Here is a 22,473-nt window from a genome sequence, read left to right as displayed (position 1 = left end):
ATTTCTTATGGCCAGCAGGGAAGAAGGGGCACAAAAATAATTTTGCAAAAAATTGCAAAAATAATTTGGGTTGTATCGATGAGAATATGACTCCATGCTTTTGTCTTATAACTTTAAACCTTTCACAGTGTGTTTACAGGTTATGAAAATAAGTCGCCTAACCGTGTCATATTGAGCGTTTGCTTGTACTTCAACTTTTGGTGGCATGAAAAAAACAAGATAGCAAGTGTTAAAATGCCAAAATGCCAAAATGCAAAGGCTTGGGGATTCAACATTGTAGTCCATAAACCAACTGGTCAATGTTTATGACCAATACTTGCGCAACATGGCATTCCCATCAGCCTCAGCTGTTTGTGTTGATTGCTAAGTAGTACATGTTAGCATGCGCAACCATGTAGCAATGTGAAAAAACTAACTATAAAGGGTAAAAATATATAGATTTTTGTGTTTGTTATTTTTCTGAAAGGTTTACAAGTAATGTGATTTTCAACATATGACTTCATTTAAGCTAACCTCGGCGAACCACGTCCTGACTCCCCCCTCCTAACATCCACCAGAATGGATCTGTTTGTCTCACTCTCACAAAGAAAGCAGGTGGCATAAGGCTTTATTTTCTCAAACAATTTGAATACTTTTTTGATAAAATTTCTACTGCAAATATTGAGTTGCTATGTAAACGTCGGCGGCGGCTAAATATGCGAGTCCATAGCTTGGTTTGTCCTTTTGTCCTTTGGTCTGGAATGAATGGCAGCATCATATTTCCTCCCACTCAGGACCAGAGTGGTGGGAGGAGGGCTCGGGAGAGGAGCTTTAGAAGGAGCTGCAGCAGCCCGACTTCTCCTTCTGTGTTTCAATGTATTCGTGAATCTGGAACTTGGGTTCATTGGGATGCTGGACGGCCCGGTGCTTCAGCTCCCTGGAGAACAGAACCAGACATCACACGGTTTAAAAAAAGACCACGGATGGACTTCTTTTCTTATCTTTAATTAATCCACGTTGGTGTTTTTTACGATTATTTGGCGGTCAAAGTAAATGATGAGGTGTGGAGCAATATTGCTAACCATCTGTAGATATTTCATTATTATTATTAAAATAGTGTCATCTTGGTCATCCCTGTTATTTTTGTATTCTTCTTACTAAATGGTCTATTCTGGCACCTTTTTGTGTAATATTCTTAATATTATAGGAATGAATGTGATGATTAGAATTGCGGTTTTAAAAGGGATTCTGAAATATTTACTGGTGTAAGTTAAACCTATTTAAAGAAATTCTTCGTCACTATTTTGGCATATCATATCTTTTTAGGGAGTTTCTTCATCATTATTTTTGTATATATTATATTTGAAGTCTTTTTCAGAAATACATTATTAAATATTTGTTATGATATTTGGTCAATGTAAAGGGCTTTTATTATTGAATAGGTCTTTACAATCCCAGTTAAATACTTCAAATACATCACAATATTTAATATTTTCACTGTATTTGAATATTCTATTATTCAATTAAATGGCTTACTAACTGTACATTTTCTTCTTAATTATTGATAATGTATTACATTTTGTAACACATATATTTATATATATGTATATCTATTTCATCAATAGTAAAAAAAATAAAATAATTAAAAAAAACATTGACATTGTTTTAATCCTTCAGAGTGATTCTGAATAGATTTTGAATATAAATCTATTGTTGTAGCAATCGGTAACTACTTATTAGTGGACAGGAGATATTAGGTTTCATACTTGGAAACAGCGGTGAAGGCCAGCTCTACGTTGACCCCCGTTTTGGCACTTGTTTCCATGAAAGGAACCGAGTACTCCTGAGGGACCGAGGAGGAGCAGACAGCGGCGTTAACAGCAGAGTAAACGTGACGCTGTGCGGCGGCGTGGGGGGGGGGGGGGGGGGGGAGTACTCACTCTGGCCAGCCTCTCTCCTTCGTCTCTCCTGATGGCTCGGACACTGCTCATGTCCGCCTGGCAGAGAGATGCAGTGCAGTACGGTTAGTGGGACGTCACATACAAAATACTAAATAAAAGCTAGAAAGAAATGTGCAATATACTTTGAATTTGAATTTTTTAATTCATTTGGATAAAAACAAAAAACAGTAATCCCTGTGGGGTTTTATTGTAAACAGTATGGATTCATTATAATTCCTCATACTACGTTTGCATAGACTTGTTTTGGCATATTTCTTTGAAAACCATTCTTCCATATGGCCCTTTACGTTTTCCTCGGCCTTTCCTCGCACATTGTTACGTTCCTCTACGAGTTGCCAATTGTCAAACAGTGGAACAGCGTGAAACTGAGGGATACCGTATAGCCCGCCTTTCATTTGAAAGACTATGGCCAATCTCTCTGTGTGAAATGGCACGTTTTATTTACCATCCCACTGGTAATTTTAAGCAGAGGCCCTGGATAGCATCACCACTGGTTTCGTCTCGTGTTCTCACACTCTGTTCTGCACTTCAGAGCATTTATGCATTTGTTTGTTTACTGTTTCTTTGTAAACGTCACAATATGCTGTATGTTGACCAAAATACGCATTCAAGGTAAAAAAAAAAATGCTGATCACGCCCCTGGACACGCCCCTGGACACGCCCCTTAGGCTACATCCACACGCTAACTACGAGCCGCGTCTTGTCTGCTGTGTGGCGCTGTACAAACATGTATTGTATATATCTACTATCATTAGAAGCCACAGTTTTAAAGATCACATCCCTTTCTGTTTTCTCAAGACTTTTCAACAATTCCTTCTCCTCACCTTGTTGCCAAGCAACATGATGACGACGTCGCTCTGTGCATACTCATGGATCTCTGTTAACCATGCCTGAAACCAGAGAGACAGACGGACGCAAGTCAATCCAGAGAACGTGTATTTGCATTTGGGAGGCAGGGTTGATTACAATAACACACAAACACACTTATGCACACACACTATTGATAGTTCATACACAGGTCATTGTTACGGCCGTGGTCCATATCCTGCCACACGGTAGACGTATCACAGACTTACCCTGATGTTGTCAAAAGAGGTTTTGCTGGTGATGTCGTACAGGAGGAGCAAAGCTTTATAGAAAAGATGAACAGGCATATTATTATTATACTGTGTAGTAAAAGAGCAGCGTAGGGTGAGACGTCGGTGTGCCTCACCGTGTGCATCTCTGTAATACGCATGTGTCACACTCCTGAACCTCTCCTGTCCCGCTGTGTCCCAAATCTGAAACAGAAAGGGAAACAAAGAGCTCGGCCTGGTTCCAATGGGCTACGTCTCATTTTCAGTCGTGACACCGGTGCCCAAGAGGAAACCAGCCTGTGCTCTAAAAATAGGTTGCCATTGTGAGAGCGCATTGAGTTTTCACTGGAAACGGATTTACTCACTGACCTGGAGTTGGACCTTTACATCGTCAACGGTCACCACTTTATTCTAAGAGAAGAAGAGAGAGATTTCTATTGATGTTAAAATGGGCACACAGATTAACTTCTGATTGGACAGACACATGACATAAAACAACAAACTTACAGTGTCTTGAATTCGTCTACCTTCTGCTTCTACACTAATACACAAAAAAAGAAAAAAAATCGGATGATTCCAACAGCAGCAACTCTTTGAAGAATCAGTTTCCCCTGTTAGATGTGACCCACCCCTACTCGTCATATTTCATCCAGTGTGTTTATATTTGTTGTCGTCCCATGACACTTAAAGTTCACGCGTGGTTAACGTCGTGAAATGCTTGCGGTTGACGCTGCGACACGTGTTTAAAGATGTGAAACTGTGGCGTTTGGCTTCAGGACACAAAACCAATGGGTTAGGTTTTTTTAATTTTGTTATGATGGTTTGGCTTTACATAACCACGGCGTAGACTGACATAGCATCATGTTACATAACATCGCCAGAGAAATTGATTTCACACAAACACCGGTCCCCCGGGTGAAAGTGCTGTGTTTGTTTGACCCGCCCATCTTTTAAAAGTGCATCTGTTGCTTTGACCGTCTAATAATGACTCGGAGGGTTTTACATTTGAGTCAGAACCGACGCTGAAGGGTGCCTTGTGCTTCGCTATCAAGACGATGCGGCCTGCTTCGCTCACAGACTTAAAGGAGCTGCTCTCTCGCCTCCCATGAGTTACTGTGCTGGTGCACAACCAAGCAGTTTATTTCCCGTGGACTTGTGTGGACAACCTGTCCTAAATTGTGTTCGAGGGACTCTTATGTCGTTGAGGTGGAGTGCTTCTGTTTCCTGAAGGAAATCCAAACTCTGAGTGCTTCTCCGGGGTAACAGGAAACGCTCCCTTGAAAGACATGTCGGTGTCGCTGTTGTTGTTTTATTCGATTTTGTTGTATGATGTTGCAATGTTGTGAGCAACATTATCCTAAACTGAATTTACCTCCATTGCATTGGAGCGGAGGCAGAAATCTCACACAGATATCTCTTAAAAAACTTGGCCAATTAAACCCAAACAATCTGCACGGCTTTTGATTTGTGATTTGGGTGAAACCTGCGGCGTCCTACTTAATTCCAACGAGAGAATGTGCTGTATGTAAACGATGTAGACAAACGCATACCGTGAATCCAATGCCCACTGTAGCAGAGAAGGAGCCGGGGATGAACTTCCCCTGGTCGAACTGCACCAACAGAGACGTCTTCCCCACTCCGCTGTCCCCGACCAGGATTGTCTGCAGGAAAACAGTCAACAAAAAACATATCGGTATCAGAATACGCCTGGAATATTTGCTTTCTGGCCAGAGGCTTATGTCGTTATTTTTGGCTGATGAGTCAGCATTTGCGTCACGATGGACACTTCTGCTCTCGAGCAGCACAAAAACCCCCCCCAAAAAACGGATCTTTTACAAGAGCTTGGCGGTGTACCGCCACCACAGTGTGACTCACAAGCCCGAGGAGATAACCTTCGAGACAATGAAATGAATGAAAGGCAGCGTTCAGAAGCATCCAAGTTAGTCACCAGAGCCAGTAGTCAATACTTCATCTTCTACAGGCCTGTCTTTCATTTGAGCCCACTTAGAAATGTCACGCCGAGGTACCCACCACCTCCGCACACACACGTTAGTGCCCTCCAACTGTGACACACACAGTGAATGAGACACAGCCAGGCTGTTCTCTCTTCCCAAAAAAAAAAAGGGGTCTGGACTCATGCTAAACATGCAGCACGAGTGTCTTCACTCTTGCGAAGTGGACTCAGTTTGGCCCCCCCACAGTTGATGTCCGCTGACGTCCGGTATCAACAAGACGTCGGGTGTTGACTTCTAAATGTTTGACACTATTCCCAGAGATGAACTTTAAGACTGGTTCATGGTGGACGAACCTGGAAATAGAACCAGCGTGTACGTGCATGAGGCGATGAGTGTTTGCTGCGCAAGCAATAGAAAGGAAGAAAAGTGAAGTCTTGGTTGAACTGTAACTCAGTGGAGTCTTTAGGCTTATGAATGATAAAGGCTGAAAGGATTAGAGTGGAGGAGCTGGAGCGGCTTTACTCAACTGTTACAGGTTTTATAGCCTCCCTTTGATGTCAGCGTTTAGAGGGATTTTGGAACCTAATGGAAATGTGTAACTGCTGAGTTGTGGATAAAATGTCACTGCGGCATCCGCAATAATACATCCTCTGAATTTTCATATCAAATGTGTTCAGGCATGGCCGCTAACTCCAGGTAGTTAAACATGGGTTTAATACCACGGACCTGCCGACAATCTCACAGACAAATGTTGGCAGTTCTCAGAATCAAAAAACCTTTACTTAATAACCGCATTATTCGTGTGGCAGAGCGCTATAAATAGTCTTAGTACTAAATATAATTAAGAAGCTACAATGAGGGAATTATAGATCTGCCATGGTCTCAGTTCAGCTACTTCGCTTGTATACTTGGTGTCGGCTAAAAGCTTTTTAGCCAAAACCAACGCGATCCCAGGTAATACGTGCTGGGTTGGCTTGAGTGTAAACTAGGACGACCTTATATAAGTATACATCAGGTTTGTGCGCGTGTGGTGTGTTCACTTCTGAACACACCACACGGTTTTCATCAGGACGGGGGACAATTATTTCAGGACCTAGCACACCTACTGAGCCAAAAGTCTATTTATTCAAAAACTGTAAAATAACACTGAGGGAATCCAATTAGGGAATAAGGAGTCGAGCAGAACACGATAAACGGCTCTGTAAGTAAGTACAACATGTACTAGTGTTGAAAATCAAGTGTTTTGCAGACCCGACTCAGGGCACCCAGCTTGAAACTGAGACAATCTTGGACAGAACCGGATTGTCTGGTCCCCGTAGTGTCAGCGTCTCCAATACGGAGCAGGACAACGCTACCAACCGTTAGCCTAAACTCGAATAGCAGGACCGGCACACGTGAATATAAAGCCTACAGCACAAAGCATGTGGGCTTTTTTCTATCCGCACAAAACGATTGCACTCGTGAAATGCTCCTTGCCTTCAGACGTGGCACTCCGTTAGCCTGCGGTCAGGCAGCACGCTAGCCAAACGTGCTGAAGTTTGCGGCCCGCGTTGGAACAGATAACCGCACTGTTTAATCCAGTTGTTTTCAAGATCATTTCTTTGGTATGCCCAGGGGCCAACCTCCGGTTCTGCAGAAGGGTCTTAAAATGTGCATTCTCTCTGCTGACCAGCAGGGGGGCGACTCCAATTGTACAAATATATCAGATGAGTTTAAGGTCTGAGTAGCTGGTTTCAAGTCTTCTTCAATACAGCATGACATTCATTTCTTAAGTGATGCTTAATTTAGAGTTAAACAGACCATAAAGCAGGGCACGTCTTACTGTGACGCTGCCGCTACCAGAGTCGTCGTATACTACGTGCCATTCTTCCGGATTCCAAATATGGTAACTTCTGTTCATTGGTTATGAATAATGGCGAAACCGTCAATTTCGCCGAATTCAAGGCTTCAAAACGTCAGTCCACGAACCAATGGGTGACGTCGATGACGACGTCCACTTCTTACACGTGTCAAATCAGTGCTCATGATAAACGGCCATTTGTCATCTTGGTATTTTAGACACTCGTCGTAATGAATCTCTTGAACAAGGATTAGAAAGACAATCACTGAGCGGACGAACATGTCGAGCACGACACAAACCAGCAGCGATGTTATTACTTCATCGGCTCCTTCATCTGTTTCCTGTTTGCCCGGACGTCACTGAAAGCATGTAACATGATGCCTGCATGTGAGGACAGAAACCAGCGGAGAGAAACAAGCGCACTTGTAGTGTCACACGTGCACAATGTGACGACGATGAGTGCATTTGTCGTGGGAGTGGAGGGGTGGGACGCTGTTTCCGTGGTAACAGAGGTTAGCTGGGAAGTGGGCCTGGAGACTGGAGCAATTAGGTGATAGCACCGCAGATGTTGGGGAATTAGACGTCGAGGATGTGAACAGTGTAAGAGAAGCCTCATTAAGAACTTCCAGGGAGGCGGTCATGATAACATTTTTTAAAAAGATGCACAATTCTCTGTAGTGTAAGGGAAGTCTGAGAAACAGTCAAAGGGAATGGAGAGGATTTGGAATCATGACATTCTCCCGATCACTTTGATCTTCTTGGAGAGTATTGAATCTGTGGCACAAACCCCAGAATGTAATTTAACTTGTCAGTTTTCATATTGCCTCTAATTTAGACCGTTTGATATGCTGCGCAGCTGGAGCTGGAATCCACAGAACAGCCACAGATTACTGTATTAAAAGTCTGAATTTACACTGGTGGTACCGTATGTGGCGACACACAACAGAGTGGGGGATAGGAATACATGTATGTCATTTCATACCATGATAGCAATATCTATTGTGAAATGGTGAATTTTAGATAAAAAATAAACAAGTAGAAATGACTGTGTTTTGCTGACAAAGGATAGGCAAGTCAGCACGTATTGAGAGACGGACTGATGCAGTGTGAGAAACATGTCACACCAGCCCATCCATAGGCCAAATAGTGAACTTGTTATTTTGAGGGGACCAAAATGTTCTAATTAACTTTACATGAAGTGAAAGAACACGTGGAATAGTTGAAGTTTGAAGACAAAAACTCCCAGACCTGTCCATCACAGTAAGCCCACCCCAAAGCATACTCTGCTTTATGGTCTGTTTGACTCTAAATGGAACATCATTTACTAAATGAACATTATGCTGTATTGAAGAAGACTTGACACTAGAGATTGAGACCATAAACTCATGTTTACAATGTTTACTGAAAGTAATCTTCTCATAGACTTCTATGGAATCAGACATATTGTTGGCGATTAGTGGGAGTAGTGGTTGATGGCCAGTAGAAAGAATAGATTTAAGGCTCATCTGCTTTTGGTTTCCTTCCAACCCGGAGGTTGCCGCTTGCATTGCTCCAACATGTCCTTTGCAAAGCACCTGCTCCCCCTCACACAACCCAAGCCTTTACACGTGCACTCACACAGGCGCACACTGCTTCCGGGGCAATTAAAGGCAGATGGTCAGAGTGCATAATGGTTACATTAGGGTAACCCGGCCCGTGTCTCATCGGACCATTAGTGTTCGGTTTTTTTTAGCTGCAGTGACATTATAGCATGATTGTGTCTGCTTGCAGATTACAGGAACAGCCATCACATTTTCTTGTAATTGTCAAACACAATCGGTTGAAATGATGAAATGTCTTAAATGGGATGTAACGCAGCGTTTCTCACATTCGAGAGTGGATAAAAGAGAGTGGAGGGTCAATGCAATATGACCTGGAAGCTGTTCCTGCCATACAGCTCCATAATATGCCGTGACCTTTGACCTAAAGCCCAAAGGGGGTTTCTTTTTTCTCTCTGTTCCGTCGACAGCAAGGTCAGAGGTCAGCACTCCTGAGCTGGAAGGGATTTGTTCATTACTTATGTCACTATGCCGTCCCTTTTCTTTATTTTTTTATTTAAAATGGACCATGTACAGTTAAAACATGCACTGTACCAACCGAGGATGCATGGAGAGACGCAAGGAAACCATGCGAGGAGAGAGGAAACGAGGAAAAATGTGTTAAGAGAACTGACTGCGGCCGCTGATCACAGCTGATCAGTTGTCAGTCGTCTTTAACAGCTGGAGAGACTTATGAGTTTGTGTCTGAACACATGATCAGTGGAACTGAATTGTTTTCTGGTCCCGAACATTCTAATAAAAATCCACCTAAAATATTGATTAAAATGATTGTATAATGTTTTCAGTTGATTTAATGGTGTTAAACTACTACTTATAATAATAAGTCTCTCTGAATGTAATACAAGTTATTAAGGGAAGTAACAGATCAAGATAAGATAAATATTTTTATAGTTTGTGGTCCTGTTGGTGTTCACACCTCCAATGAACACATATTTTAACCAAATCTAATATACAACTTGAGTTTAATCTGTGATCCGTCTTCACTCTGGTATGAAACCGCAGCGATCAGTCCGATCAGCTGCAGCGTCCAATCAAATAACTGATGAACAATGAGGGGCGTGTCGAGCGTTAACACACTTCCTGGAAGCTCCTCGCTCCTCGCTCCCCAGAGCCGAATAGGAGCTTTGGGATGGCCGTCAATATGGCGACGCAGAACAACTTCTGGTTCAAGCGAGGAGCGAGGAGCGAGGAGTAAGGAGCGAGGACCGAGGAGCGAGGAGGGAGGAGCGAGGAGCGAGGAGCGAGAAGGGAGGAGCGAGGAGCGAGGAGCGAGGAGGGAGGAGCGAGGAGCGAGGAGCGAGGAGGGAGGAGCGAGGAGCGAAGAGCGAGGAGCGAGGAGGGAGGAGCGAGGAGCGAGGAGCGAGAAGGGAGGAGCGAGGAGCGAGGAGCGAGGAGGGAGGAGCGAGGAGCGAGGAGCGAGGAGCGAGGAGCGAAGAGCGAGGAGCGAGGAGGGAGGAGCGAGGAGCGAGGAGTGAAGAGCGAAGAGCGAGGAGCGAGGAGGGAGGACCGAGGAGTGAGGAGTGAGGAGTGAGGAGTGAGGAGCGAGGAGGGAGGAGCGAGGAGCGAGTGAGGAGTGAGGAGCGAGGAGCGAGGAGGGAGGAGCGAGGAGCGAGGAAATGACAATTAAGAGACTTGTGATGTACCCTATATCACACAGTTTTCATCCAGCTAATGGAACTGGTGTTATCACATGACCTATGTGAGTCACACGAGGGCAGCGGTTTTGGGATATGAGCAGCCTCCAGCCAGCCACATAGTCTGACGGGGGAGGCTCCAGTAGCCGCTAAGTCAGCATTGTCCATCCTGGTCTCGAGCTGTGACCGCCAAGGGGGTCACTGGCGTTGAGACCTAGGTTACCCATCGCTTTGAGTCCATTTTAAAACCTCATACTCATCACTCTACTGGGATCTGCTGGGTCAGGCCTCAGCTGCACCAGAGTCCTGTTTCAGGTTAAGGGGTGATGGAGTCTTCCAGCCCCGTTGACCCCGTCTCACCCCGTCTCGATACACATCTCTATCTTCATAGGCTCTGATTTGTTTGCATAACACAACTCAAGTTGTGTTACCGCCAGATTTGATGTTTGTTTTCTTTGTTTTTACTTTACGGCCTTTTACTGCTAATGTTGTTGTTGTTGTTGTTGTTGTTGTTTTTGTGGTTGTTTGGCTTTTTTAAAGTGTGATTGTATTTTTAATGAAGTTTCCCTGAACTGGAAAGCACTTCTGCCTTTTTGCTTGATAAGTGCTACAATTAAATAATAATCATAATAATTTAATTAATAGTAATAAAGATAGTTGCCACTTTGGAGAGGATTGCTGACTCGTTCATCTAATTGGAAAACATTCCTGGTTTAATAACTTGATAGGTAAACACACACAAAGGCCACATTACAACCCGAAGCAGGAAGCTGTTATGAGTGAGGAGCTCTGACATTTCATCGCAGATGGATTTGTACGCTGTATTTTTTCAGATATGACGCGCAGCCTGGAAACCGACCAAGTGAACCGGCAGCCGGCTGAAGATCAGCACCACGGAGAGCGCAACAAGAAACCCGGAGCTGGGGGACTTTCTGTGGGCTTTAAGGGTATATTTAAAAAATGCCAGCAAATAAAAAAAAAAGGTAAATAATAGGAAGAAGAAGAAGAAAAAACGTTTTTATTGTATTTATTAGAAACTATAACCAACATACCTTGTGCACGAATTCTTCATCGTATGTCGGAGCCGGCGGGGACTTCGCCTGGCTGTCGGCGGTATCTCTGGATTCGTACCCGCTATCGGGATGGATCTCCGGGTACGCCGTGGTGTAGTGCGCCGAGATCGGCTCCATCGACTCCATCCGCTCCATCCTGTCGTCCTCCATGCGCGCTCCTTTTCTTCTCACAACGCAGCAGCCTGGTGAGGAGGATGAGAGCGGACTGAATACGCCCCCCCCCCCCCTCTCTCTCTCTCTCTCTCTCTCTCTCTCTCTCTCACACACCACGCTGCCTTCTCTCTTTGATTTAAAAGGCATGTCGTGACCACGTATAGCCGGATACGATACAAGCGTGGGGGGAGACGGGAGGGGGTGGGGGGGATGCATCCATTGGACAGGATGGAAGAGATGAGAGTGGATGGGGAAGAGATCAGGAGGATGGCGGAGGGGGAAGGGGGGGGGGGGGGGGGGGGGGGGGTGAAGATGATTAGTAGGAGGTGACCAATATTCAAAAAACATCACAACATCAGTTGTTCGTGGTACGAACGTGGACAAAAAGTCCTTCAAACTAAATGACAAGAAGCCATGACGTCTCTTCTGCTCTGCTGCCTCTTAGTTAAAGGAGTCGCTCATCATTTATAACACAATAATAGTTTAGAATGTGAATATAATGTTTGCTACCCTTTGATTAAAAAAGTAACTTCTCATATATCGCGGCTATAGGTGTTTTAGAGTGTTTTTCCAGGCGGATACATTGGTCTAAGGCTTTGAAAAATCAGATTTTAATGATCCACTGATTTTTCCTCAAATTGTTTTTTTCATGAAATATTTGGATGGAAAAGTGGTCCAGATCTCCAAAGTGGTCCGATAATCGTTCCTACCAGCAGAGTCCAGGAAGCTTACTTCCTTCACATAACCAACGGAACATTCTTGCTTTTACGCTTACATTTTTACAAGAGTTGAACAAATAAGATATAGTGTTAATTGGTGAGGAGTAGAGGTGCTGGAAGGCAAATTTAGTTAAGATCCAGCCTGTTTCCCCTTAAATTAAGTTAATCAGCTACTTCGCTTTAGATAAAAGCATCTGCCAAATGCTACATTGTAAGGTAGCCCTGCCCTAAAGCATAACCTGCTTTATCTTCTATTTTATTCTAAATGGGAACATCATTTACAAATTAATGTTGGGTCGCATTGAAGACTTGAAACTATAGCAACTGACACCATAAACTAATTAGGAAAATGATTAATAAATCAAGTGAGAAGTAGGGTCATTTTCTCATAGACTTCTATACAATCAGACTTTGTTTTTAACCAGTGGATTTGATTTTGACAGCAGATGACAGGGACAGTAGTGGTAGCTTATTTGTATAACTTTAGAGGTAAGACTGATTTTTGTATCGGAGAACTCGATTTCTGTTAGACACGTTAAACAAGAAAATTAATTTGACAACATTTTGTGTGTTGTTCTTGCACAGATTTAATGTGATTTTTTTCCACTTAAATTAAAGCAGACAATGACCACTTATAGTGACTTATAACCAGCTTGTAATGTATTATATCTGCCTAAACCTCAGGAATTTCATTACTTTATTTAAAGCACCCAATGAATACTTTTAGTGACATTGCATTATAATAGTGATTATAATGTATTATTGGCCGGCTTTAATTTAGCCTGGACGCAGAGCTCCAGAAGCGGTGAATGTACCTCCGTTTGCGGGCTGAAGTCAGCCTGTTTAGCCCACTGATGGACCTCGGTTCGCGGACGCCGCTTCGACGCAAATTGGCAGAAATACCGAGGTTATATTCAGCCAATTTAGCCCAGAGATGACGCTGACTTAGTGCATTATCAATCTGCACAATTGCTGTTGAATTGACCTTGTTTCCATCAACAATTAAAATACATTAAAGACAGTCACTGTCTACAGTGAGATGTACAATTTAAATGTACATTGTCCCAAGATGGCTAATGGCCTAACCACTGCAGCCAACACCTTGGACCTGGCTGGCTTTGAGCTATGCAGAACAATAAAGACAAGAAGAGGGGGAAATGGCTTTGCAATGGTGACTCACTACATGCAGTTAAAAGTCTGAAAATAAATGTTGCAACTTGTATGGAATAATGGCAATGTTGGCAAATGAGTGTTGCTGTGGGCAGAGGCCCAAACTAACATGCTGCGTAACACTGCAAAACAGTGAAAATTAGGGAAAATTACATTGTTATGTGTGCACAGTTGGCATTTTGGTGGTTCAAAAGGAAAGGTTAGGGATTTGTTAAAATGCAAGAGGGTCATACTATGGGCCATATGAATGTAACTGTAATATCACCATGATGTCAATCCAGCCATTAGCTTTTCATATAGGCCTACATACAGAATGCAATATATGCAGTGATTTTTGTTGATTGTTCCATCTCCATTTGCTGTCAGTCCTCAATTTGGTTCTTGTGCAGGTAATGGCACTAAAACTTTTTGGGAATATTTGGGTGCTTCATTTTGTTTAAAGAACCACTTTTAAATACTGGGCCTCTACTTGTGTGTGCTTGCGTTGAGGCTAAAAGGAAGTAATAATAATAATAATAATAATAATCTACCACTGCTGAGTAGGCTAAATGTATAGGAAACACTGCATATGGATCAATGTGTTGGAGTTATGTAGACTGTAAACTAGTAGACCTACATAGGAATTGAATGACCAACCGTTGCCTCTCCCAGCCGGCCTTAAAAACATACTAAGTGTATATATATATATATATATATATACCGTATATATGGTATATTCTATACCATGTGTATATGTGTGTTTGTGTGAGCCTATAGGTATAACTTTACCATATATTATTACATTTTTATTCATACACTGCAATGACCAATTAATTAAATATAACAGCCTACAAATAGAACTAAATACACACATTTATTTTGTTTCTTTTAAAACAAGTCATCTTTTCCAATAGTTACTATGTAACCACGCAAAAGTCAGTCCACAACGTAAACATCAACGGGTGATACACGGACCAAACTAGCAGCAACAAACGTGTTCAAGCCGTGTTCAGCACTAGTGTCCTTTGGAAACACTTCCGTTTTCTGTATTTGCAGCATGTTTTCTAAATACTGGACATGTGTTGTCAAATTGATGAAGTTTATTTCTTAATTTGCTTGTGTTTTGTCTAGTTGCATGTGTTTTCTTAGGTGGCAGTGTGTTGAGCTCTCAGGGCCACCGCAGAGTTGTCATCATCATGAATCCTTTATTAATTTCTCGTCATAACAGGGTAAACGCAGCTGCAGTTAATACAACTATAGGTGGTTGGTTTGATTTTGGTGTATCAATTGGCTTTAAAAATGTTTACCTTGTATGATAATCAGTGAAAAGTGTCAATTGTTGTGAATCCAAGTCTTTCTTCTTTTCGTGATTCACATTTTTCTGACGGGAGTGCTAAAACATGCATTAGGTGCATGTTTTAATGTGTTCAGATTGACAACATGTTTCATAATGGCAAATGTCGGAACAGACAATTTGAATATAGTTTGTTTAAGCTTGTTTAAAGGAATGATTGTTCCAAGCCTACTTTCTAAGGACTTTTCAGTGAATCTTAGTGTGTCCTTTTTCTCTTTTTCCCCCCAGATGCACCAAGGATCAGGCTGATTACTGACCATTTGGAAGATTGTTCTTTATCTGCACTGTCACTTATGGTAAAGATTCATTGACCTTTTGCGGTATGCTTTGATTTGACTTATTAAAACACTGCATAGTTGGGATTCTGAAAAGACCTCATCATGATAGTAACTAACAGTCAAGATAGACCGATTAGTTCTTCAATTCCTCTTGGGGGGCTCTGAAGAACTGTTTGTGAATAATTGGTTGATTTTGTAAATGTATACATCTAAATACATTAAATAAAATTGTTTTAAAATCAATAATGGTGTGTGCTTTATTTATAATTAAGTTTCCAAATCCTCGTTTAATTGAAATGTTGAAAGTCTTGTAGATGTATCAATTTATTTTGTATTGTTCACAATAATCTGAAAAGCTTATATTTCATGATAATATAACAGTCTTTTACTGCAGAACCTTTAGGGATATCACTTTATTGAAGGTGTTTGATCGTAATAATTCAGGAAAAATCTGTAAAATAACAGTATTTCAGTGCAAAACCTTTAATGAAAATGTCCGTAAATTTATGGTTTTCACCCTTTATTTGAATTAAGATATTTTACCTTAATTTTACGTTTTTTGTTTGGCAGCCGCTGCTGCCAGTCATTTGACCTTCATTTTACAGTTAGTGATATCCCTTTATTGAAGGTTTTTGATTGTAATAATACAGGAAAAATCTGTAAAAATAACAAGGTTTTCTCTGCAGAAGTTTGAGTGATATCCCTTTATTGAAGGTGTTTCATCGTAATAATACTGGAAGAATCTGTAAAATAACAAGTTTTCTCTGCAGAATTGTTTGTGATATCACTTTATTGAAGGTGTTTGTGTTACGGTTTGTCTCTGACCCCGAGCGCACGACAACAGGAAGGTTCTAGTCTTAGCCGAACACACGGCGTAGTTTATTTGAGCACAAAAGAAACACAAAAAAACTCCTCTTCTCCAGGGGAAGGGAAAAAAGGTAATCCACTTGATGGTCGAACACAAAATAATCTATACAAATAAATCCAAGAAAATACTCAGCAAAGACCCGAGGAGGGGAAAGTCCACAGACATCATGGCACGAACTCACAACGTCAGCACAGACAGTCCTGATCTTTATCCCCCCCAATACAACGAGCTGACGAGCTGCAGCCGTGGGACGAGCTGAGTGGCTTCAGGTGTGAGTTGGAGCTCACCTGGCTTGTCCCCGGGTGTCACTGTGTGAACGGGCTGAGGAGGGAGTCCGGCTGGCTGAGTCCTGACAGTTTGATTGTAATAATACAGGAAAAATCTGTAAGATAACAGTATTTCGCTGCAAAACCTGTAATGAAATTATGAAAAGCATTATGAAATAGAGAGGGATGTGGTGGAACAGTTGGAGGGGGAGAGGAGGAGAGAGCCAAGCAGAGACTGATGAGGAAGGAGAAACAAAGGCAGATGGCGAGGTCTCAGATGGGTGAGTTATAGATACATTTAAAACTGATGAACAGCATTTGATTTATCGTTTTTTTCCCCGACACAATTCAACCAGAAAGAGTTTGTTTGACATGTGATAACTCCTCTCCGACAGAGAAGCTCAACCCCGTTACAGAACTGGTTGTCGGCAGGAAAACCGGTAAGAGCTCATGTGGGAACACCATCCTTTAGCGGAGAGGCCTTCCACGCCGAAACCCAAACCACCTCCTGCACCGAAAAACGAACCGCAATCTGCGGCGAGACGGTGGCCGTGCTGGACACACCGGGCTGCTTCTCCGTGACCTCTGACCTCCTGCACGTGGCATCCTGTGCTATCCTCCTGGTCGTCAACGTGAGCTCCTCATTCACTGCTGAGCACGCGGAGGCCACGGAGAAACAGCTGGAGGCAGGCGGAGGCCAGATGTGGAGCCGAGCTGCGGGTCCTGTTCAGCCACGGCGATTGGCTGGGCGAGACACCAGCATCGAGACACCGGGGCGAGGGGGCTCAGGTTAACGAGCTCATCGGCCTGATACGGGAGACGCTGGTGGGAGACAGGTTGGCTATCCTTCACAGAGATGAGCTCATGTGGAAACGGGATTCTTTAAGAGATGTGACGCCGCGTAAAAGAGGTCAAAAGATGATCACGAGCGGCAGAACGCGACGACCGTAAGTAAATGTCGTGCACTGACTTTCATCACACTGTCTTCAAGAGTTTATCTGCATTCACCCTCGAAGCGCCCCGCCTGTCTCTTTCAGACACACACTCAAATATGTGCGACATTTCTTCCCTTCAATTTAGATTAGGAGTGGCGAGTTGAAATGTGTATTGTGGAAGGATAAAAACATTTTTTATTATTATTTGAGAGTACACAAAACAGAGGCGGCAATGCATCCAAAAATCTATATTAAGAAAAGTGTAACGCAAGGGAGGGATCAAATCTAAACTGGTTTGTGGTGTATTTATATCTCAGGACGGGTGGAGACGGTTATTAAAAAATCTGTTGTTGCAATTTTTATGGCTTGAAATCCATCTCTTTATTATCTCCTTTACAGTGACTGAATCAGCCAATCCCACCACGCAACCATCTCTAAACTGCTCAGGAGGCCCCGGTGGCGGTGGTCAGATAGTGGCACTACCAGCGAGAAGGACAGGACGGACGGGACGCAACATCCTGGAGAGAGACAGCTTCCTGTCCAGCTTGGCCTCCGCGCTCGCTGGTGAAGCAGCACCGAGGTGGTCCATAAATCTGCCCGTCTGGCTCCCGACTGATGATGTTCTCCTGAGACTGAACGGCCGTCTGTTCTCATCCACACATCCAACTGTGCTTCTGGTTGTGCCTCAAACGCAACACAGGATGCTCGCGGAGGAACATGGCATCAGCGTGCATTCGCTCTGCCATCCTGCGCTGAGGGAGCGGACTCTCAGGAGGATCAGCGAGGCCGGAGGTCTGCAGGCGCTGATCGACCAGTGGGGCGACAGCAGCCTGGAGTTAGCTGGAAGCCTTCATTGACTCGTATTTTGAGATGATCTGGGAGAAAACTATGGGTTCATTTCAGGAACCGGTTGGTCCCACGGCAGAGCAGGATGCTGTTGTTGTTGAGGAGGAGGAGGCTCGACAGCAGGAGGTGCTCTCATCCATCGACAGGAAACTATCAAAGCTGGAGCTCCTTGAGGAGATCAGGATGGATCTGGCCGAGCTGAGGACGAGTCTGGAGAACAGCTGGAAGGCCATCCAGGAACTCAGAAGTCAACAAGATGATGAGCATGTTGGTACAAAGATGGAATAAATTGTCATCTCATATAGTCAAAATTGTCTGCATTGTTATAACAATTGTCTGCATTGTTATATTCTTCCATTACAAGGTGGAGCTGTTGGACACGAGTAGGCTGTGGCTGCTGAAACATCAAATATTCTGCAGCGATGTAAAAAGTACTTAGCCCCACGGAGGACAGTTTTTGCTTTTTAATTATTATTGTTTCAACATTGTGGCTGTGTAGATGCATATGGCATGTTCTTGTTTATTTTGGAAGTTCAGAGGTCTATATTAAACTGTGTGGCCAACATACAGACACTCAGACCCTTCAGGGCAGAAATGTCCCCATTAGAAAAACAATGTTTGCAGTATTTTTGAAGCGGACAAACACCGTATAGCCAAAAGTATTTGGACACTGGAACAATACTCCATATGTGGTTATTAAACATCAATAAAACAACCACCTTCTGATTCCAGGCTTTCCACATGATGTTGGGGAGCATTAAGCAATGAGGTCTGGCTCGCACTCGGCGGTCCCCTTCATCCCAGAGGTGTTGTATGTGTTGAGGTCAGGGCTCCTTTCAGGCCAGCCAAGTACAAACTGTGCAGCATATGAGACCCTCATCAACTTCCTCTTCAGGCTCAGATTCCCTAACAAAACCTTTAAGAGGGGAAACAAAGTTAGAGACCTCAGGATGAATAACGGAGGAGGAATCCTGCTTCCAATACAGACATATATGCAAGTGATGAAATAAGAATAGTGCAATTACAATATTTAGTACAGATTGTGAACATATGAAGAACTTGGTGCAACGGAGATGCCGAGGAACTTGAAAAGGGCCTGAAACACATGACATCCACTCTACCAAGAAGACACACACACATACGCACACACACGCACACACACGCACACACACACACACACACACACAGCAAAACAAAAATGAGATTAATAACTTAAAGACCATAGATCAAGGTGTCGTTTCTTTAACCATAATTCAACTATTTGAAACAGTAGCCCCTTGGATGTGAAACATTTACAATATTTGACTTTGTAGGTCCCAGATATGTCCAAAGACCTTCATAAAGTTGAGCAGAGAGTGTACAGGAATCATTATTTGGCAACACGGGGGCTGTGGAAGTAACTGAGGAAGAAGAACTTAACTGAGGAAGAAGAACTTAAAAAGAGTTGCACTCGTCACATCCTGCTTGACCCCATGTTGGAAGCACACTGGGAGCGTCCAAATACTTTTGTCCATGCAGTGTCACACTCAAGAGGAAGGATAAAGGGGCCTAGATACAAAGGTTTCGATACACCTGACAATGAAAGGACTGCGTGTGGCTTTTTGCTTTTCTGATCAACCACTGGCCTTTCCTATCAAATGACTCCCTGCAGCTCGAAAGCCTTGAATGGTTGAAATCAACCCCGCGGTCTTCCAGTGCAGGAAAGTCCACATGTGTCCTTCTCCCAGTTTACAGCCAACCGTGATTAAAAACAGGAATGCGGCCGACCAAAAAAAAAACAAAGAAACTGTTGCGCCTTCAGTTGTTTTTCTTTGCCTCCTGAATTTATGAAGAGCTCTCAAGCGAGTCACACACACACACACACACACACACACACACACACACACACACACACACACACACACACACACACACACACACACAGAACACACATGTACAGTAACTCCAGGAGGCAGGTGGCCTTTTGATGATGTCTGAAATCATCCATTTGGTATTGTCAGTTAAAAGGATCTGATGTGTTCATTCCTCCCAACCGTTATCCATGTGTTTTACAGCAGTAAGCAGTAGAGAGATGACCTGTAGAAAAATGTTAACCTCAATAATCAGTGGATGACATGACGGTGATGTCACCACACAATCTGCCTTAACTGCGATGCTGTTTAGAAATGTTACACTTTGAGTTTTGTTTGGATAAAAATAAAAATCAGGAGATCATTAAAAAGGAATCATTTGTTTGGGGACCATGAAGAGCAACATGTTAATCAGTTATTATGTTATGATTATGACTATAACCCAAAAGGGGTTTGTCATAACTTTGTCATAAAAGGGGTCTGTCATAACACACTAAAAAACGACCTTGTAGTTCGGCTTTTATACTTCACTTCTTGCCTCAAGTGAAGGTGTCTTTTCCTGCCTCTCATCCTCCACAGTGTGGTTGTACACTGACAGATATTACCAGCGTTTAACCCAAAAGTGTCCAAAAACGGTTGTGGTACCATGTGAACATATTAGATATTCTCAACTATACAGGAACCAGACGGCGGCGCTTCGAGGATGGACTTGGAGGCTTAATAGCAACGGAGGGACTTGTAGGCAATCACGGTCCAGTTATCTCCGTCAGTCTCCATCTCGGAGCTTTCTCTCTTTGCATTACAGCGAGGGCGTTGGTTTACATACGGTCCATAGGGACCAACGTTTTGGGAAACACACACGATTGTCCACACCAATATGTGGTTAATTTGAAAAAAAATAATTGTGCACAATATATTTGCAAACTCATTCGTATTATTATGTCCGTCGCCCAGAAGAGTGAAAAATACATTTCCATGTTTTCCAAAGCGCCCTCGAGCCTGCGAGTCAAGATGCTGTCATTTAATTGGCTGAAGAGTCAGAAACACCGTGAATCGTAACTTGCAGAAGGAGAGCTGGCCGGAGTCACGGTGAGCTACTAAATACCAGGAAATAATAAAGTCTCAAATTAGTATTTTCGTTTGATCTCAGTATTGATATTATTGACCCTGTTGTGCTTTGTAGTTAGGAAAATGCCACCATAAAAGAAAAGAGATATCCGAAGTTTGTTCACCACCCAGAGGGTCGGTGTTAGTTAGCTAGTAGCAGGCTAACTCCCCACACAGTGCTAACCTGCATCCTGTTGAGATGCATTCAGGTGCAGATGTAGTGCAGGTTGAGGAAGCAGCAGCTGGACCACCAGGGCTCCAGGTGAGGTCTTACTCATGGCATGTTGTTAATGACCATTTTACCATGCATTAGCAATGAAACTGAAGGACGTTTGGGGAATCTGACTTCATGTCAGCACTTTTGGATTGTGAATTATGTGAAAAACAAGGCTGTTCCATAACACCTGAACCTATTACCTAAATATTCTAAATTACTTTCAAAATAAATACATATACTACTCATAAGGTCCACATTTATTCATTAAGGCATTATTTTGAAATGCATTCAGGAAACTCAGAAATCAGGTTGAGAAAGCAGCAGCTGGACCATCAGGGCTTCAGGTGAGGTCTTACATTGATTCTGTGTTGAGGTGTATTATCATGGCTGACAGTGTAAACATTGTCTACCTGTTTTAAGTGAATTATTATTATGAGAAAACATGCATGTGCAGACTAGGATAAGTTATCTTTGCTCTTTAGGGACCAGTTAGTTTGAGTGACAGTGGCCATCAAGGAAGTGAGTGTAGCAGAGTCCTGGACATGAGTGAACCATACAGCCTGACCTTAAATTCATCCAGTCCAGCAGTCAGTAGCCATGTTCTCTCCAACGGTTCTGCGTTAACATTGAAATATTGGTTAGTCAAAGAAGCTTTTTCTTTTCTTTTCTTTTTTATATGAATTCAGAAAGGATTGTGGTTGGTTGTTTTTTTTCTGTCTGGCATGAAATATTTGTTTCTTGACACTTAACCAATGTTTGACATCGCTACTCTATTTGATAGGTGGTCATCCTGGATGTGCGTGTGCCTTGCACCCCAGTGGCTCGGCTGACCAACCATCGCGCTTGTGTCAACGGCATCGCCTGGGCCCCCCATTCGTCATGTCACATCTGCACTGCAGGTAAAGGCCCCTGTGGATTGTGGGATATAATAAGGGAGAAAAGACGCACGTTAAACTCATCATTCACCTCTGCCTTTTTTGATTGACAAACAAAACGTTGCATTTCTTCGAAGATAAGGGACCTTAAGGCCTAACTTTATCTGTAATCGGCTGCATTCAGCCAGAAATAACTCTTTTAATGTCCTCTTTGCGTGTCTTGTTTCCTTAGCCGACGACCACCAGGCTCTGATCTGGGACGTCCAGCAGATGCCACGAGCCATTGAGGATCCCATCCTGGCCTACACTTCTGAAGGGGAGATCAACAACGTGCAGTGGGCGTCCACGCAGCCGGACTGGATCGCCATCTGCTACAACAACTGCTTGGAGATCCTGCGTGTCTAAAACCACGAACACCTGTGTGAAGAAGAGAAACTCCTTCTTGTTTCAGATTTCGGACTTGGTTTTTTATTATTCTTCTTCCCACTGCTTTCAAGACAAGGATGAGGTTGCGAGTGAACTTTCTGAGCGTGTTTGGAGTGTCGCACACCAACCCCACGATAACCCAGTTTACATTCTGTCCCATGTCTCTACTCTGTTGTCCTTCTATTAAACGTATGAAGCTCTTATTTATTTTGCTCACACGGTAGGGTTCAGAAGCTTTGAAAATCCGAGCGGCTGTGTATGAAAATCTGATTTATTTTTATACCTCTTGGTGTCATTTCAGCCAGTTGTGAGAC

General features: G+C 43.1%; 1 protein-coding gene and 1 pseudogene across 1 annotated transcript; one reads left to right on the top strand and one right to left on the bottom strand.

The window, feature by feature from the left end:
* Positions 1-810: 810 nt before the first annotated feature.
* On the bottom strand, positions 811-11,266 carry LOC117748856 (ras-related protein Rab-37-like). Its single transcript, XM_034558960.1, has 9 exons — positions 11,096-11,266; positions 4,567-4,677; positions 3,386-3,427; positions 3,154-3,220; positions 3,017-3,069; positions 2,765-2,830; positions 1,920-1,976; positions 1,746-1,822; positions 811-916 (listed from the first exon to the last, which is right to left on the bottom strand). Exons 1-9 carry the CDS (start codon positions 11,264-11,266, stop codon positions 811-813), a joined length of 750 nt encoding a protein of 249 aa, XP_034414851.1.
* A 1,791-nt stretch (positions 11,267-13,057) lies between these two features.
* LOC117749069 lies at positions 13,058-22,138 on the top strand (annotated as a pseudogene).
* The last annotated feature ends 335 nt before the right edge of the window (positions 22,139-22,473 follow it).

Source organism: Cyclopterus lumpus, chromosome 19, assembly GCF_009769545.1.
Source record: "Cyclopterus lumpus isolate fCycLum1 chromosome 19, fCycLum1.pri, whole genome shotgun sequence".
In the NCBI taxonomy this organism is placed as follows: Eukaryota; Metazoa; Chordata; class Actinopteri; order Perciformes; family Cyclopteridae; genus Cyclopterus; species Cyclopterus lumpus.
Note: the sequence above shows the minus strand (reverse complement) of the source record. Positions and strands in the feature narration are given on the sequence as shown.